The 19,711-nt window shown below is 42.7% G+C and overlaps 2 protein-coding genes across 7 annotated transcripts in view; one reads left to right on the top strand and one right to left on the bottom strand.

Annotated features, from left to right (window-relative positions):
* Positions 1-288: 288 nt before the first annotated feature.
* LIG4 (DNA ligase 4) lies at positions 289-7,123 on the bottom strand. Of its 4 annotated transcripts, none has more exons than XM_040267287.1 (3): positions 7,066-7,123; positions 4,873-5,045; positions 289-3,683 (listed from the first exon to the last, which is right to left on the bottom strand). In XM_040267287.1, the coding sequence occupies exon 3, from the start codon at positions 3,653-3,655 to the stop codon at positions 920-922; it is 2,736 nt and encodes a 911-aa protein (XP_040123221.1). In that variant the 5' UTR covers positions 3,656-3,683; positions 4,873-5,045; positions 7,066-7,123; the 3' UTR covers positions 289-919. The 4 variants fall into 4 exon arrangements, with proteins under 4 accessions (XP_040123221.1, XP_040123222.1, XP_040123223.1 ...); XM_040267288.1 differs by having other exon boundaries at positions 7,061-7,105; XM_040267289.1 differs by lacking the exon at positions 4,873-5,045 and having other exon boundaries at positions 7,061-7,110.
* A 133-nt stretch (positions 7,124-7,256) lies between these two features.
* Positions 7,257-19,711, top strand: part of ABHD13 (abhydrolase domain containing 13) — a 28,926-nt gene continuing 16,471 nt past the window's right edge. The window contains exon 1 of one of the 3 annotated variants that reach the window (XM_040267292.1): positions 7,257-7,441. The gene's annotated coding sequence lies outside the window, so the exon portion shown is untranslated. Of the gene's footprint in view, positions 7,442-9,455; positions 9,731-19,711 lie in introns of those variants that run through there. The other 2 variants (XR_005725719.1, XM_040267293.1) reach the window with 2 other exon arrangements.

Raw genomic sequence — 19,711 nt, forward strand, 5'->3', positions numbered from 1 at the left:
AACTGATCTAACTTTAAGTTTTTAGACCATTACCCAATCTCCCCTGATTTAGCTAATAACATCATTAACAAGGTGCTTTTAAGGTGGTGCAACGGTAAAGAATCTGCCTGCCGATGCAGGGGATGCAGGAGACATGGGTTCAATCCCTGGGTTGGGAAGACTCCTTGGAGGAAATGGCAACCCACTCCAATATTTTTGTCTGGAAAATCCCATGAACGGAGAAGCCTGGCAGGATACAGTCCATGGGGTTGTTAAGACTCGAACATGACTGAGCACACACACTCACCCTGATCATTAACAAGGCATTTTCTTCATGAGCCTGACCTTAACCTTAAAAAATAAAAATTTATTCACATTTCACATTTAAAAGTGGAATTTTAGCCTTCAACTTAAAAAGACGATTTACAAATCCAAATGTGCCAACGAATATTTTTCTTGCAATGCTTTTATTAGACAAAAGCCATTATTAAAAATTTTATTCGACTTCAGAAAATCCTGTTTAGGTCACTACTTTTTTAATGAGTCTAAAAGCTTCTAAATCTATTTTATTAATATGAGTTAAATTTTTATATTTGTATAAGGAGATTATAATGTTAAACTTTTTATTTCATCTTGGTCATAAAAATAATGAAATACTTACTATACTGCTAAAAATTTTTCTTTCTTGACATTGGGCTACTGGGTGTCTTGTCACCATTTGTATTTCCTGTTAAATAATCCATTTTTTTAAGTGTTTTCCTTATATACATGAGTATCTTTTTTCTTATTATTAAAAGCTCTATACTGTCTGTATCTAGTAATACTTTTTAAGCACAGATTTTTAACAGATGAAAATAAAACATAGTTTAACATTTTATCATGATAATCTGTTGCAATGAGTCAGTCAGATCTGAGGCTTGCCTAACTAGGAAAGCTAGCTTCAAACCAAATACTGATTTTCCTCCTGTAATTCACACTTGTCTATTGAAACAGTGACCCAACGTTCTTGTAAGATTTTAAATTTCCTCTTAAGAGTCCTTCGAATAGCTTTCAAGTCTGCAACCCGACTCTGATCCTCCCCAACAATGACGTGAGAGACTCCCTCAGCTAAATAGGAAACTACTTGTGCTCCATGAAATCGAAGCTCCAAGGCTGTGATGGCTAACCTAGCTCCCTTGATTCTGGTACTTAAGTCATTGACGACAGCGTACAAGTCCAAATAAACAGTGTGGTGTCTAAACATGCTAAGAGGTATGCTGGCCCAGGAATACCTGTGTTCCAAATCAGCAATCACAGGACTCATCTCCCCAGGAGTCTGCTCACCAGCATTTTTAATTCCCGAAAACACTTCCTTCAGTTGGTGCAAATCTGTGTCGACAAAGTAACTATCCCCGTATTGGTCATATTCCTGGGCAAAGTGTTGCTTTGTCGACGGGCACATGTGGATCATGAAGCGAGGTTGCCAGGGCACACAGCTTCTGGTCCTAAAACACTCTAGCAGCCACTCTGGCTTGACGACATCATGTTTATCTGAAGAGATGATATTCTTCACTCGAATGTTGTCAGACCCTGCGATCACACAGTACGTGTCTGGACCCGGGTTCTGTACTATGTAACCACCCAATTCGGCAATTCTGTTCTCCAGGTCAGGCTTGGGATGGTTGCTGGTTCCACTCATGACACAAAACTCCACGTCTTCAAACACAGTAGAAACCCTGTTTACGTTAGAAAGGTTGGGAGCTTTTAGGTGCTCAATAATTCCAATGACTTTCTTCATCTTTGGGGCAGCTTTCCGCTTTTTCTCTTGTGGTTCATCATCGCCACTCATGTAAAGGTGTTTGGACGCGAGCTTTCCACAGGCCTTCCCTCGAAGTTGCTCTAAGTCCTCCAGGGATGTACATTCGTACCATTCTTTGTCTTCTCTTATTTTCTCAATCCGTGGAAAACGCAACGTGCAGCCGGTTTTATACATGTCACTGGGGACGATCTCTGTGGCCTTAACCTGAACAATGACTGAATTGCAAGGCTCGATGTAGACCTCTGGCTTCTCTGTTCCACACAGAATGTTGCTTGGTGGGGCTTTCCTATGAAAAGGCTTCCAGTGTTTGGCCAACTTCAAACCCAGGTCATACAGTTCTTTCATAGTGTAACCCGAGCCCACGCGGCAGAGAGTGTGAAACACTGAGGGTTTTTCACCAGAAGGGGGCTTCTCTGCCACAGCGCACAAAAAATGAGACATCATCCCACCCCGGGCACCCTTCCCCCAGTAGCCCCCGACGATTAAGATGTCCAGCTCATCCATCAGTCCACTGACATACTCTGGTTTAATTTTTAACCACCCTTCACCTCTTTTATCCGGCTTGTAAATGGACAGCGGGTGTTTCACCATGATCCCCTCTTCTCTTTTATCTATCGCTTCATTCAAAGCATCAATTACTTCTTTCTTAGTATGAGCTTGTGTTTTCTGCACTATTTCTATTCTACCTGGTACAGGTGTGAAAACACTATTAAGAATTTCAAACCTCTTTCTCAGGGTCTCATGTCCTAGCTTTTTATCATTAACCATCAATACATCAAAAACACAGTAACAAGTCTGCAGCTCAGAATCTTCTACCATTCTTTTAATATCAAACTTATTCCCCTTTTGCATAAAAGTCTGGGTGTTAGGGTTGTAGGCCATCATCTCACCGTCAAGGATACAGTTCAGCACATCTGTTCTGAATGCATTATGAATGAAGGGTGTGAGGGACCCTTCCTGTGGGGAAGCACCAAACTGGTCCTCATAGTTATACCCATTGCGAGAGAAGTACCGGTACACATCCCCATCCTTGTGCATCTGCATCCGCTCTCCGTCCAGCTTGGTTTCAATGTAGAAACTCTGGTGTTTCATGTCCTTCTCAATCCGCTCGATATCTGCTATAGCGGCCAGCATGGGTTTAAAGGCAGAGAATAAGGTGATGGAAATGTCACTGAGTCCCACTGAAGGATCGTGCAGTTGCCTACAGACCTTCTCCAGATCTGTGGTGACATTATGCAACTCAGCAGCATCACTGTGAAAAACAGAAAATATAGTGTGCTGACTGAAGCCAAGCTTTAGGTCCTTAACAATCATCCGTATCAGCCACTTTTGTTCAAGTGCTGAACTCTGAGTTATAAGCTGAAGAACACTTTTCTTCATTAGGTCTTTCCTTTTGGCAGAATTATTGCTGGCAATGGAGTCTAAAATGTCATTTACTTGCTGAATGCTTAGGCTTCCTTTCTGTAGACATCTGGGTTTCAATACAAAGTACGCAATCATTGCAAAGTCTCCAGCATCTCCACGGGTTCCTGTCGGTGTTCTGTAGTTCAAAAGCTTAAGGGCATCTTTTCCATCTCGAGGCAAGTTAAGCAATTCAACATAAAGCTTAGCCAGCATAATTTCTTTGATTCCATAGGCCATTCTCTCCCTTTCCAGCTGAGGAAGAATAAGTCTCATGGCTGGATAAAAAGAATCTGTGACATCTTTTTGGTTCTTATGAAGGGCATCATGAAAGTTTCTCCAAGAATCTAAAAACGCTTTGAAGTGTCTGATTTTTTCTGCACGCCCTTTACTTTTCTGTATTCGTTCTAAAGTCGAACATAAATCTGCAAAAGGAACGTGAGATGCAACAGTCTGTGAGGTTTGTGAGGCAGCCATAGAAGCGATGGTGAATCTTCTGGTTTATCTGGTAAAGCAAAAAGAAAGTAACTTTAAAAGATAAAATTCAACTAAATATTTAATATAATGACCTCATAGAGAGTGTGTGGTTTATAATAAATGTTCAGTAACATTCATTACATGAAAATAGATCAAACAAATGATGTCTCTTTGCAAGCTCTGCACTGAATGATAATCAACTATTTCGTTTCAATCCCAGTTCATTTCTGGGCTTCTGAGGTCTTATCTTGTATTTTTCTTCTTTTTCTTTCAGACCACCATCACACAGCATCAGAAACAAACTTTTTTTCTTTATTTACAAACAATTTTTCACATTTTATCTTTTTTATGATAGTTGATTTATAATGCTGTGTACATTTCTGCTGTAGAGCAAAGTGATTCAATTATACATATATATGTGTGTGTGTGTGTGTATAATTTTTTCCAATTTTTTTTATTATGGCTTATCACAGGATATTGAATATAGTTTCCTGTGCTATACAGGAGGACCTTGTTTATCCATTATACATAGGAAAAAAACTTCTTAAAATCATGTTTTTACCAAATCATGGGTTCAGTGAATTCAAATTTGGCTGAACTGAACTTATGCATAGATAATCCAGACCCCTTCCCCTCCAAACAAGCACCCTCTCCTTCCTGACAAAGTCTATGACACTTCTTCCCTGCTCTGACAAGTCACTCTGGCAGCCAAAGCCCAAATCAGAATACTCTCCCCATAAAATTCTCACTTTACCTATCTCTCAACTCTAGCATCACAGTTCATACAGTTTCACAAATTTGAATTCATCAGCACAGGTTTTTGGCTCATATTCTCATGCCAATAATCCTCAAACCACCTGCTGACTACATATGGGCTAGACACTGTGCTACGGGGAAATACAGTAAGCTTCTGCCTTAAGCGCACATTCTGTAATGAAAAGAGAATGTTATGGGAATGATTATAAAGTGCTAATTGCTTTAATAAAAATATAATAAAAGTAAAATGCCATGAGACAGAGCTCCCCACTGAAGAATCTTCTAGTCACTGAGGGAAAAATGGGGACCTTGCTGGACTAGGGTCTAGATTATTTGCTAAAGTGGTTACCACAAGCATAAAATTACTTTGAAGCTTTAAATATTCATGCATGTTCTATTAAAATCTATAACAGAACTATTTTAATATGGTTTAAACTATGTTAACAGTAAAATATACTAACTTTTGCCAAAAAACATTTAAGTAAAATGTGTACTCTAAGAATCTGAAGAATGCCTTATCTTGTAGTTTCAGACACCTCTTGGCAAGTTCTCAAGTAGCCCAGAGAGCAGGGAGCCAGAGCTGCTTCCAGGAGTGGGGAGATCTCTTGTGGTAGAGTCCAAGGGACTCCCCACCCTAGGAAACAAAAGGGAATCGCATAATGTCAGCACAAGGCCACGTAACCTAGCAGTTAGCACAAGGAGTCAATCACCATACCATGTTTACTAAACTAACAGTCTCTGAACATTAGAAATCGGTATAATTTGTACCACATAAATTGGCACATAGGAGTTCATCAGTTTGTTGAATGAATTCCTGAAACGTGGAGCTGAGTTCCTGGAAAAGCATACCAGGGAAAGTCAGGAGCTGATCACACACCCACACAAACACACAAGTGGTGGGGTGTTTGTTTAAAACATTCAGCAGTCATGACCACTTTGGGGAAGGTGAACAACATTCATCTGGGGGCATATAGGGAAAAACAGTCTCCCTTCTCACTCAAATTCCTGGCAAAGGAAACCCAACTTCTACCCAGTCAGGCCAGAAGACCACAATGCTGAGTGTTTTATCTTTGAATATGGGAGCTGACTTCCCCTTGCTGTCTCATTTGCATAACTGACTGCACCACCTGTTTAGATCTGTTCACTGTCTCATCTCTCAATACCTGCTCCCTCAACCCAGGACATTACGACACACAATGCCCTGTTTACAATTCAAATACAATATGTATGTGGAGAAACACTTCTTTGAATGCTCAAGCTTAGTGTACAGTTTCTGATCTATCTGTAGATTCTACTATGAACTTAAAGTCAGTTTCCCTGAGAAAGTCCAAGGCAAGGACTCAAATTATAGGAGCAGTGAGAACCACACAATGAGGTAGAGCTATACATGCGTCCTAAGGCTGTCACATAGATAACAAAGATTCCAAAATTAGTATAAAATGAACATACTTTGAAAATTTTTACTTATGAAAACTGTACAAGAATTCAAATATTAGTATTTCCACTGCTTTTTAACATACTCTTATTTTTTGGAATCTGAGCATTTTAGCTGATATTTTTGATTTATGAAAAAGCAAAACAAACAAGTTTGTGCTTAGGGCTCAGAAGTCCAATAAATCCGAGTTTAAGTGTGAAGTCTAACACTTAATAGCTGTGTGATATGACACACTGTTTAATTTCTCTACTATTTAACTTCTCTAAGTTTCCTTAAGTGTGAAGTGAGGTTGATAACTACATATAAATTAGGATAACATCTGACAATTTACATAAGATGCTTAATGTAGTACATGATATTTAATAAGCCCCTGACCGATTTCAGTACTATAATGCTTGTTGGTTCAAAAAAAAAAAAAAAAACCACTGAAAACATAAATATTACAAAGTACCAAGCAAAGCTCTTAAGAGAATGAATATAGGAATTAGTATTAATAATGACTCATCATCCATTCAACTGCTGCCTAGATCGCCGCTCTGAGGTGAAAACAAACTACCGAGGTTTTATTCCGTGAATATGGGAGAGGAGTCAACGCTATTTTATTGGCAAGAAAGTGACTGTACAACCCTCGACAAGACAAAAGGGATTACACTTTCCATAGCACTTTGTGATATTCTGGAAGAACCTCAGGAGAAAGAAATTAGTCGTGAAAATAAAACCAGTGTAAGAAGAGAAATAAGCATTCCCTCCAAGCCCATACTCGCTCGTATCCCTCAGGCCAGACTCCCGTGCAAAATCACTGAAGGACCCACACTACTCCCATCAACTGCGTCCGAGGGTCCCCAGTTGGCAGGGTGGGCGCCAGAATCTTGGCAATTCAAGCAGCCAACACGGTTCTTGAGAGTCAAAGGCACCACACTCCCAAGCCCCACGTCCCAAGGGTGGGGTCCCGAGCAAGCACCTTGAAGCAGAGACGGGGCTTCTAACGCAAAGCGTCGCCAGGGCACTGACGCCCCCTCACCTGGGGACGCCGGCGGATGAACCGAAGGACCAAGAAACCTGAACTCTTAAAGACCACAGCGTTTGCTGGACTGAGAAGACGAGACACGGCCCCCGCCTCCACGGCAACACTTGTCCAGCCTTCGCCTCACCTCTGGGCCCTCCCCGGAATGCGAGGTCCCTCCCCCGATTCCCCCGCCGCACGAGCCTCCTACCTGACCTAAAATCACAGGCGCCGCCACCAAACCGGAAGCAGGAGCGCGGCGGGCCGCTTCCGGCAGCGGGCCGCTTCCGGCAGCTGCTCCCTGCGCAGGCGCAGTCGCTTACCTGCGAACGGGGCGGTCCCGATTTAATAGGGATGCCGTGCGCAAGCGCCGTCTGTACCTGCGGGGTCCAGAGGCTGTGATGTCAGGGAGACGATGTGCGCAGGCGCAGTAACCTTCCGGAGGGCTCTGGGAGGACCGCCCGCCTGGCTGCGCTGCGGAGGACCGGAGGCAGCGGGGGTTACAGTGTGGTTACAAACACATATCCGGTTGGCCTCAGCAGCAGATCCTATTTGCAATCGGTTGACCCGCGAGAGTGGATTTCGTCGCGAAGTAAGACCGCAAAACACTTTGTCCACTGGCTCGTTATTGGCACTTTGAGCCTGTGCCTCTCCTTAGGCTGCTCTTGGCAGGTGACAACCTCTCGAGTTCTGCTTCCTATGTGTAAAGAGTGGTACCAACGCTCATTTCTGTGGTTGAGAAACCGCCCGGGGGGAAGAGGGCATCTTCCTTCCCCAAACGTCTGCTGTTTCATTTAGGTGGGAAAATATGCTTTTGCAAAATTGTCTAAGCCTGTGCTTTCCTATGTGCTTTTCATGATGGTGCAACTGTGATGAGTTCTCGTCTAATTCATAAGAATAAAAAATGTATCATTCATAATATAAACAGTTGCATACTCGGAAATCAACTGTGGAGTTCTAGTTTATATTCAAGGATTCAAAATAAAATCGTGCCACAAATCTTTATTGAGCAGCTACTATGATATTGTAATTGTACTACATATGCAAAATTGAGAAATGAAAACAAACCGAATCCTTATGTTCTAGGAGCTGTAGATTTCTACCAGTATGTTCTTATGGTTTGTCCTCTTCCACCATGAAGAACTGAGAATTTATTCATAAAGTGTAGGAGGAAACAACTTTTAGAATTAGACACTTCATTTTAGCATAAAATACTATTGCTTTAAAATGAAATTTTGCTGCAACAAGCTTGAAGAGTACCTCTTGAAGCCGTTAAGTGCCCTTAGGAGTTGTCTAATGTACAAAAGCCTCTTTTTACAAACACACATTTAATTCACAGTACTAATATGTAGTAAAGCTAGACTGAAGTCTAGCTCCTTCTAGCCCAACAGTTAATTTCTTTATATGTATAATTCACCTATATTGACTGAATATGTCTCTAAAATCACTTGACTTGTAAAGTCACATGGTACTGTTTTGTGGGTAATTCATCCACCTACTGGTCAACTCATCCATGTACTGGGGAGGAATAACCGACAGTGTTAAGTTAAAGGGTCCCCTACATGCCCATCTTCTGCAAAGGCATTCGTGTACATTTTTGTACCTTGTTCAGCATCTATTGAGTTGTTATAATGTTGGGGTCTGTGCTCTGTACTAGTGATGTAACAGGGGACCCATGAATCACGAAACCACACTCTCAAGTTGATTCAAATCCCACTCTCCAATTTACCATGTTATTGTAGCCTAATGCTTGGTTCAAAGAGAATCAATAGTTTTTCATTAAGTATCTGCTAGAGTTGCTTTATTAGTTTATGTTCGTAAGCGGTCGTCTGTCTTGGTGGGTGGTGCTCATCAGGTAATAACAGGAATTATTATCCAGAGCCTCTGTGAGCTGGAGCTCTCTATCTGGTAGCGATTTCACGTTTTAAGAAAACATTATGACATATCCTCTGTAGATATAAAACAGAGTCCAGAGAATAGGGACCGACAGGAGACAGACACCTATAAACCAACAATTCGGTACAACTTGGTGCGCAGGGGGTTGACCGCGGAAGTCACGACGTTCCAGCTTGAGGCTCCCATTTGTGTGGTCACTTCCAAGGCCTTGTTAGGGGGCCCTAGAGATGTTGCCACGGTCTTGGGTTTTTGTAAAAAGTTGCAAAAGGTAGTTTTGAATTATTTTATTTTATTTTATTTTTTTAAATAAAAGGGCCGTCTAAGTGGTACAGGTCTCGGGGCCTGATAAAACATGCATCCGCTCGTGACGGTGCACCCTGACGAGGGTAGGAGCGGGCTAGGCTGGAAGAAGACAAGAAGTTAAGTGCCCTTATGGAATTGCCGGAACTCGCTGCCATACCTCTAACAGCCTTCTGGGGCAGACACTCTCTTCGGGAAGAAAAGCGTCCCGCAGTAGATCCTGAGGCATCAGAGGCAGGGCGGGAGGCCCACCGGTGCTCGGAAGGATGCCTGACACCCACGGCGGGGGTACCCAGTCCACCGCGATCGCACGCGGTATGCGGCCTCGCGGTATCTTGTCCTTCCCGGGCCTCCGTCGCCGGGGACTCTCCTCCCCCGCCCCTACCGGGCCGCCGTCTCTGCGCATGCCCAGGAGGGCGGGGGCCGCCTTCCACGCTCCCAGGAGGAAGGGCCAGAGCAGGTGATGTGGGAGCCGGCGGGGGCATTTGCCGGCGACACCGAGCGTGAGCCGGAAGTGGGGAAGCCGAGAGCGGCGCCGCGGGAGCTCGGGGCCGGACCGTGGCGACGGCGGCGGCGGCCCCGCGGCGGGAGGCGGAGGAGGACGATGAGGTGCGACGGAAGCGGCGCCGGGGGACGCTGCTGCGCGGCGCCGGCTCCCGAGTGCGCGGCCTGCCCGCGGGTCTGAGTGAGTGCGGGGCGGCCGGCGGGGGGCCTCCGGGGAGCTGCTCGCCGCGGGGCCGTGCGGGGGCGCCTCCGCCGGCGGAGGGGGCCGGAGAAGCCCTGGCAGACAGCGCTGTGGGCGCCCGGGGCGCGCCTGTGCTCCGCGGGCCGGGAGGGGGCCCGGGGCGCGTCCGCAGGGACGCGCGCGAACCCCAGCACCCCCCGGCGCGGCCCTCCACCCTCGGGACGGGTGCGGCCGGAGCCCCGCGCCCAGGGCCCAGGGGGCTGGGGGCGGCCTGGGCCGCTCACGTCAGGGACAGGCCGTGAGAGCCGCGGCTGTCGGGGCAGGAACTTCGGGGCGCCGACGGAGCCGCTCCGGAGCACCCCCGCGGAGTTGAAAGTCAGTCTGGCTGCAGACGCCCGTGTCAGCAACGTGTATCGATATTTTTCCGCAAAATGTATCACGAGAGTTTACTGCCCAAGGCGTCACAACCGCCTGCCCCCGCCCCCCCCCACACAAGTCTTATTATTCAGCGGCCCTTTGAGTTATTTACCCCGTAGTAGGGACTCAGTGGAAAGACAGGAGGAGATGCGGGCTCTTAAGTGTCAAGCTCGCTTTTCGTGGTATCTTATTCCTGGTATCATTCGGTGGGGTGGTTAATTCTTCGTGGGCAGGCTTAGATTGCTCGCATGTCTTTTTTGCTAAAAGGTTAAGTTTCGTTCTAAGTAAGAAGTAAATAAGTCACTGTTGACTGTCTGGTGTTCTTGTCCTAATAACTGTCCTGCTGAAGAGCTAGACCGCTCCACCCAGTCATTGTTAATAGAGACTTACTGGGTGCCCAGCTTTGCTCAATCTCCTGAAAATCTTCAGGCGGATTTCCTTAAGGTGATGTCACTGTCGTCAAGGAATCCGCAGCCCGTGTAAAGCAGGTGAGTTAGGCTACACTAGTGAGTGCCACCGCGTGCGTTTGTGCAAACTGCAGGATGTGGCGTGGTTGGCAGTAGGGAGCAGAGGTCCAGGGAAGGCTTTCTGAAGGAACTGCCCCCCGCGCTGAGTTTTGACAGAAAAAAAGAAGGCGTCGCCCTCATTACTTCCTGTGTGCAACGACTCAGGTGTTCTCCAGCGAGTCCTGCCATTGTTTAAAATCCAAGTTGAGCAGATGCGCTGGCTGTACCTTAACCTAGTCTGCTCTCGTAGGTAAACAGAACGGTTTAAATTCTGTCTCCTACGAGGAGCTGTGTTGCTCAACGCACTGCATTACGTTTGATCTCAGCCGAGTTGTGATTAGGTGTTTGATCTCCTTTTTACCTACGAGGAGACATACATTTAGAGAGGGTAAATGGGTTGGCAAAAGCCACCTAGCTATTAACATACCGAGCTTGGAAACAGGCTCCTTCTCATCGCACAGACACTGCCTGCCATTGATGGTTTTCTTTAGATGAGGAATTTCCTTTGGAATGAGGAAAGGAAGCCAGGTTGTGAATATCTGAACATAGGCATCTTGGCATGCCTCCCATCTTCTGAGACACACCTCAGGCCTGGATGAGAGCGTTTCCTCACCACGCTGTCCTGGCTTAACAGTTTGACTTCAGTAGTGGGTAGAGAAACCATCCACCCTCACGTTTTGCCATGATCTTTCCTCTCGTCACTTTCCTCAGGGAAGTCTATTTCTGTTTCTCTGTTTTTTCCTTAATTTAGAACTCAGTTGTTACCCACAGATTCTAAAATCTTTCTGATTCTTGTTTAGTCTCCTCCACAAGGTTTGAGGTCCTTGTATACTCTTTTTAGAACAGACCTTTAAAAAAGGATTCTAGTTTTTTCTAATTAGGATTTTTCTTTCCCTGAAGTGATAGGCTGCATAATAAATTACTACATTTTATGTTCCTGTTTCTTATAAGCCTTAATTCCTACAGCAGTAGGAATTGCACTGGATTGTACTGGAATTGCAAAGCTGTAGCATTTTCAGGGCATGAACTGTGCATATTTATGAGTTAGCCTGGGAATCTTGCTTCTCCTGTAACATTGATTTTATAAGAAAATGAATTCTAAGTTTGATCTATTTGGTTAATAGTATTTAGAACACTATCCCTTCACAAGTTGGAAACTTCCTGAATTACATTATCATTTTTTATTCTAACGTCACTGCATTTTTAGCCTTGTGGGTCTTTTTTCTTTTTAAAAATTTTCTTTCTTTGATATTTACTCTCAGAACAAGTTGCGACTGGCTTCCACAGTGACAAGAATCTGTCGTTTTTGCTCCCTCAGAGTTGACTCTTATGTACCAGGTCTCCTGTGTTCAGTGAAAGAGAAACCCCAAAATGCTCCTGAGTTGCTGTCTGGTGTAGTGTTCAGACATCTGCTCAAGCTGATTGAAATCCCAGTTTAAAATGCTCTCTGAACTCTTCAGTTGCTATCCAGTATATCCATAGGCAGTTATTGTTCATTTGTCCCATGGGACTATTAATACTCGCTTTTTCATTATTGATGACATGTGGGTAACCATTAGGGAAATAGATAATTCATTCTGCGGTGTGTCGAGCACACTGATAGCGGCTATTTGTGTTTCCATTTCAGCTGTGCAGCTGGCATGGTTTCTTAACTCCCCAGTGCTTAGCAGAAAAGGAGATATACTAAGGCGGGAAGGCTGAATCTGCTTCTCTGTTACTTGAAACGTGACTGGAAGCTGTGAATTCCCCCAGAGGATACCATTCTCCCCTTGTGATGTAGGGGTCAGGAGTGACACATGAATTTGCTTCCCGATTTTTAAGTGTTCCCTTGCACCTATGCATGGTTTTGTCACATGTTGGTATGGTATTTTTTTAATGTACGAACAGTTTTTTTTTTTTTTTTTAAACAGGATGTTCCTAAAATCATCAGTAGAGATGGATATAAAGGCCGTTAAAATAATAGTACATTTACGACTTTTTAAAATGGTGTTTTGTTTAAAATTGTATTTATTATTGATTACTCTTCAATCAGTTTGTTTTTGAGGAATTCCTATTTAATTCATGTATAGGTAAAACATCTTTTAGAGTTTTCAAAGACCTTTTACTCTTGGCAGAATCAGTAAATGAACATACACTGTGCAATTCGATGTAAACTTTTGCAGTTTAAAAATAATGAGGATAATTAGCATTTACTTTTTTTGTGTGAGTCAGTTCCAACCTTCATTAAAATACAATTTTATCTATGATTGAAAGAGTAACATATTTGTCCAGTTTACTCTGCCGGGAAAGATTGAAAGCAAAAGAAGAGGGCAGCAGAGAATGAGATGGTTTGATAGCATCACCAGCTCAGTGGACATTAATTTGAACAAACTTCGGGAGATGGTGAAGGACGGGGAAGCCTGGCGTGCAGCAGTCCATGGGGTCGCAAAGAGTCGGACACGACTGAGCGACTGAACAAAAAAAAATTATTGGGACAATCATAATTAAATGTATTCATTCCCATAGTTTGAGTTTTAGTTCTTAATGTAAGTTGTTCATCTTTATTTTAAATGTTTAGATAAAATATTGCAGCATAAAGGATTGATACGAAGAGACCGGCAGCTTCACAGGGAAGGCAGTAGTATTCTTTGGTCAGGAGGAGGTTGAGGGTCGTTGTTACTGTACACTCGGAATTAATCTGGAAGGTGCCGTTTGCATCACCGGCATTGCTTCTTATTGGAGAGAATAACCTGAGTTCCCTGTGCGAAGCAAAGGAAAAACCCGTCGGGGTCATGGAAACTCATGATGGTCTTTGTATACCAGCTTTTCTTCTTCCCCTTCCATTAACTACAAACTCCTAAAACATAACGATGTCAATTATTTTGTGAAGATTGTTAAGCCGAAGTTATTTTCTACAGCTTTGACTGTGCGTTGTTTAGAAATATTACTTTGATAGTGGTGGTCTGGGAAAGAGACTGAACATGTTTGATGAGTTAAATATTTTACAAACCTCAGTTGAAATATAAAATCACCACGTCTCCACACATCTGTGATTTCTGGAGTCCTGTATCGCTCAGTAACTTTTCAGGTACTCTTAAAAGTCCCATAACCAGGGCCTCCAAATTTCCACTGTACTAGTTAGTGAAAACAGTATTATTTATAATTCAGTATCTACTTTCCAATTCCAACCTTTATTTTTTCTCTATCACCTGTCAAGTAGAATTTGTGGGACCTTAGGTGTTATTCAGGTAACTGCTTCCTTTTACCAATGTAGAAACTCAGAAAGTGACGTACAGGGATGCTCGTTCAGAGTGGTTCCCCACTATGTAGACTATGTAGAAAGATATTTATTGTTTTAGAAATTAAGAGTGGGAGCTTATAAAATGCATAATTTTATCACTTAAAAATAATAGTAAAAAAAATCCATCGTATTTTAGCATAATAACATTTTTATGCAAAATAGCCATCTTTGCCAAAAAATTAGCAAGGAATATAGCGCTGTTTTACATTTTTGTAAATATCTTTAATGTCTAATAGAAGACAGGCATATTATCATGTTTCTGCATTTACTGTCATATGGTTGTTTTCGGTGAAGTTTATGAAGAAAGTCGGGTTCACACAGATTTATGGTTGTAAAGGGATTATTTTAATAGTCTTTTCAGATAATTGTGGATATACTCAACAGATGGTAGTTTCTTAAAGATCAGTTACATTGTGGAATCTGAAATCCATATCAAAGAACTTTTTGTCTCCATTATGGTAAAATCCATTGGTTTATCTTTCAATGAATTTTTTGTTTACCTGTGCTTGATTTTTGTGACACCAATCATTGGTCATTGAAAATGTTAGTTTACTGTGCTGGGCAGATTCTTCCAAATAGTCACACATTTAACATGTTGTCAAAACCACACTTGTTAGTATCATTACCATCGCAGTGCCGTCAGAAAAGTCTCTTAAGTCGAGGAAGCTATTTGCACCTTCACTCATTTTTCAGAAAAAAATGTCTGCTAAACACACAAGTCTAAACAACTACAGTTTACCAATTGTCTTTTTAGGTAAAAATGGTGTCACTTAAATAAAGCAGCTAGTTCATCCCACGTGTCAGATGTGTTTTCAGTACAGTCCATAGGGTCGCAAAGCTTCGGATGGGACGGAGCGCAGCCACACTCAGCATTAGTGCCTCCCGCGCCCCCCTTGCTTGGCCACTCATTGTCACAAAATGTTGCAGAGTGGACTCACTGGGTGAGATGTGATAAAGAGTGCAGTGGCACCTACATTTTGCAGCCCATCTTGAGTCTTGCTAAGGCACCGGCAGTTTCACCCGTCTTTGGTTTTGTCCCACTAGTGCAAATGTCAAAGAGTGAAACGGCAAGGAGCATTTTAGTCTGCTTACATTGGTCCTGTTGATCTGAAACACCCTTTGAATGGACCTTGGGACCCCAGGAGTCTGCAGCCACACTTGGAGAACCACAGGCATAGAAAGGTCTCAGGTTTCAACGGGACCTTATAGTTCGCCCAGTTCACCTGCTCTACTTCACGCTGCCCTTGCCAAGTATTTATTTAGATTTTGTTTGAATGCTTCCAGTTCATCTGAATAACTGTGCTAAATGAATAAAAATAAGAGACATAGACAGCTGCTTGATAGAAAGTAAGAGAAATTGTTAACCCTGGAGTTGTGCTTTGTCCTGTTATTTTTAAAAATTGTGTGTTTATAAATTTTGAATCGTCTGTAGTGTCTGTGATTGAGATAGCAGATGGGTGCAGGTATTGGTGGCATTGCCTTTCATCTTTAAATCAGGTGATAGCCTGCATTGGAATCTGACAAGGCTGGGAAAGCAACCATGGGGCTGTTCTGTGGTCTAGGCTGGGCTTGAGAATGCCCTTGAGAACTCATATAATATCATTGATGGTGGGCACACACTTGCTATTAATCTCTTTTTTAAGCCTCAGCTTATAGAACAGTTACTTAAATATTTCCCCTTAGGGATGGAACCTGAGTCCATGTGTGAGAGCAGGTGGCGGAGTCAGGTGAGCATGGCTGTCATGGCTCCCTCAGTTGACCCTAACCCTAACCCTCAGCTCACCCTGTAGCCAGCATGGTGGTTCTGACAGCTCCAAGCTATCCATTCTTTGTATCTTTAGCCTTAAATTGCTTACTGTACTGATATTTAAAGATAGGAAGCATACGGAGCAGTCACGGTGAACCAAACTAGTTAATGTTGACCATAAAAGTCTCACAGTGATCATCAGCAGATCCATACGTTTCATTCCTATGATCCAAGTGCTAATAGAGTATAAAAAGGTACTACTAATTGTTTCAAAACGGTTCTTTTAAAAAAGAAAAGTCACGATTAGATTTACTTTGACTGCATAATAAAAAATCATGTTTTTAATAGGTTATTTTTGAGAAGTGTTCACCAATATCAGTGTGACACTGCCAACCACTTTATCTAAATAAAAAGCACAAAAATTACTTTTCTAAGATTGACATTTTTTACTTAGCTGTAAAACATGCTGTACTGTGCTTATATTTGATACTGTAACATAGATTTAGTCTGCATGTTATTTTATAGTAAGCCCTAGAATCAGCTGGTTTTCAAAAAAAACAAGATTCGTTCACATATCATGCTTTTTTGTTCATAATTTACATAAACCATGGAAAACATTAGCTAAGGATTCGTTTAGTTTGGGATAAGTTTGCATTGCTTATGAAGTATCAGGTACTCAACAAACAGATAAATTGAGATTTATGGATGAAGTAGACATAAAGAATTCATAATTCATAAACTGGTATGATGGAGACATGAGAAAGAATGAAATCTCCGAGGGAAAGAAGGGTCAGTATACAGGTCCTTGGAAAACACCTGTGTTCAGGGGTGGGTCAGAGGGAGACACACGAGAATTTGATTCTACTGGAAGCCAAGGAAGAGTCAAGATTTAGTGCCACTTAACGGTACACTGTTGCGGTGTGGACGAGGAAAATCCATTGGATTCATTAGCAAGCGGGTTTGCTTTTTATGAGAGATACACATGATAACTCTTTTCAGTGAATTCTCTTAGTGGTTAAGCAGGTGTTGGAATGGTTAAAGACACAGATAGATGGACTCAAGAGTCAGTTACTGTGTGATAACTTGGCAGAGGCATGATTGAGAAATGGGAATAAGTTAGATATTTATTTAAGATGTGGGACTTTCCTTGTAGCTCACTCGATAAAGAATCTGCCTGCCATGCAGGAGACCCGGGTTTGATCCCTGGGTCGGGAAGATTCCCTGGAGAAGGAAATGGCAACCCACTCCAGTATTCTTGCCTGGAAAATCCCATGGACAGAGGAGCCTACTGGGCTACAGTCCATGGGGTCGCAAGAGTTGGACACGACTGAGCGACTCCACCACCACCACCACCACCACCAGGCATAAGGTAAAAACATGGTAATAATGTCAAAGAAGCGTGGAAGATGACGGATACTGGGGACCAAGCTTCTGTGCTCAACAGGCCTAACGTCCTTTCCCTCCAAACAACTTTTCTAACCAGTGTAAACTTTGGTTTCACTTCAGGTGTGTTAAACTTACTGTTTATCTTGATTGCTTATGGTTCTAAGATGTTATCAGCAAATGCATTGCAGCATGCAAAAGAGCCTGGCAAAAAATCCATCTCTTCCGGCAACACCTTTCATAAATGCTTGCCTCCTAAGATGTACTTTCTAAGGAGTGACTAATTGCCCTGCTTATTCTGCATGACCAGCAGCAGGGGTCTTGGGCTCAGCTGGACACTCTCAGAAGACACAGTAGACCATACCCGATCCCAGCTCCCACTGCCTTGTTGAAAGATGCGGATAGAAGACCCGGCTTGGCAGCGTCGCGTGTGCCATTCCAAGTGACGGCTCAGGCTGGAGGGGAGAGGACGCGGGGCTGCGAGCAGGCGGCGCTGTGACCGAACTGCTTCATGCCCCATGGCACGGGAAGTGGGGCCTTCTGTTGCGGGACACAGGCGTGCTGTCCAGGACTCAGTCGAGAGCGCGCCAGGCACGTCCCTTACCCCGCGCAGCCCAGACTCAGCCCAGCGGTGGCGTCAAGCCCACCACACAGAGAGTTCCTCAGAAACATTTCTGGTTGCCTACCTGTAGGAGGTTCCCAGGGAAACAGTGCTGAGGGTTAGCCAGAGCTCGTTATTTTTCCAGAGAGAAGAGGTTTTGTTAACCCTTTATTCACAGTAATTTTTGTTTGGCAAAACAAATGGGAAACTTACTGCTAGCTCTAGGATCTGTTGACTGTTTTCAAGGAAGTGTTCATTTTTTACTGACCATCATAGCATCTGGGTTTATGCAAAGTTATTTTTACATCTCAACAGATGGCTCGAGTTATGGCTTGAATAATTGTACTTCGTTGATAGTTTCATCAAATTTGTTAAATAAGAAGTCCTTCCTGGATTGCTTGCTAGATCCAGTTCCTTTAAGAGCGTGGAGGTATGGTACACAATGGGGAGCAGAAGTCACTGGCAAATTGGGTTAGGAAACATGAGGCAGTCTGTGAGCAGAGGTCTCTTTCTAAACCACCCGTATGCTGCAGTGTATTAAAGAGAAGACACACACACTCTCTAGAACATTTTTTATCAACCAATCCTTAAAATTGACTTCCATTTGCTATTCCTCAAAGTGAATTGACTTTTATTGACTTACACAGTGTAACAGTCCATTGCAAGATTGCATTTGTGTATCACAAAGTCATTTAATGTAGGTGACTTTTCAGGAAAGCTTTGTGGAAAACTGCAAGGTTAACCCTATTATTCGTAAGCAATAATGGACTCAAATATGCCACTTTCCTGATGTCCACTCTTAAATATACATGTCCAGTGTTCAGAATGCAGTTACGTGAGCATTTTAGAAATTCTCATTCTACTGAAAAGAAAATTCAAACTGACAATAAATGATATACCCAAGATTACTTAACAAATACATGGGAGAGCAGACTTTAAGGTGATGGGATTTTACTGTTTTGTTTTTTTTTTTCCTGATATGTCACAGAACAAATGATATTTGAGTTACTCATCTCTCAGATACTTCTGCCATAAATGATTGGCTTGACTTTGAAAAAAAAAAAAGGACCTTTTTTCACTAAAGAAATATCTTAAATGATATATTTTTCCCAAATGGTACAGTGCTCTAGTGTATTTGTATGTTATATCCCAGACCTTATTAATCCTAATCATTATACAAACATTGTTTTGTTTTGATGTATCAGATAAATGCCAGTCTCTTTCCAAATTTTCTTGTACAACTCCTAGGTGCAAATGAAAGTCATTCTCTTACACTTAGAGAAATAAGGATTAAATTAAGTAAGTGTTAGCATTAGATGAAAAAGGAAGGTGGTCAGATGTGGCTCTGAGACCCGCCCCTACAGTGACGGTTATAGAGCAGCCCTGTGTGCTGTTGGTTGATGGTCGTCCTGGACTGAGAACCACGCCGGCTGGCGACCTGGAGCCTGGGGCTGGAGTTCAGGATTCCGTGCCCTTGGCTTGTTCGGCTGCTGGAGTGTAGCCTCTTGCAGCCTGGTTCTACCCAGCTCTGACCCCTCATGCTCAGGTGCTGCTGCCGTGTCTTTTAGGCTTGGATTTTTGTCTTCACCTCCCATACCTGCTTTTCTCTGGCTTATCGTCAAGCTTATTGTAATAAAACTTGCCACAACTGGGTGGCAGTATTGATTTCAGAGCAACTTCAGAAAAATGCTAGGCTGTTGGTTTGTATTCAAAGAGAGTCATTTGAAAAAAACTCAAATTTGAAAATCCATGTTTAGTGAAATAGTTAGCTATTTTTGGTGAGATAATGATGAAAAATTAAATCTGTTAAATCATCTAATTCATCTGTATAGCCAGCATAATTTAACTTGATCTTCAGTGTTTAATTTGATGAACTAAAATGCTACATTTAAAAGTTTATGGCATACAGTAAAATTTTAAAAATAAGTCATTGAGAATTATTCATTAAATTTAAGACTAAATTTATGGATAGTTTTGTTAGTGAGTAAAAGAGAATTTTTTTATGGTAAATAAGTAGATGAATACAAAAAATTGTAGCATCTCACCT

Source organism: Oryx dammah, unplaced genomic scaffold (genome assembly GCF_014754425.2).
Source record: "Oryx dammah isolate SB20612 unplaced genomic scaffold, SCBI_Odam_1.1 HiC_scaffold_24, whole genome shotgun sequence".
In the NCBI taxonomy this organism is placed as follows: Eukaryota; Metazoa; Chordata; class Mammalia; order Artiodactyla; family Bovidae; genus Oryx; species Oryx dammah.

Coding starts and splice junctions, on each gene's coding strand:
- LIG4 (XM_040267287.1), bottom strand. CDS start 3,655: ATGGCTGCCTCACAAACCTCACAGACTGTTGCATCTCACGTTCCTTTT.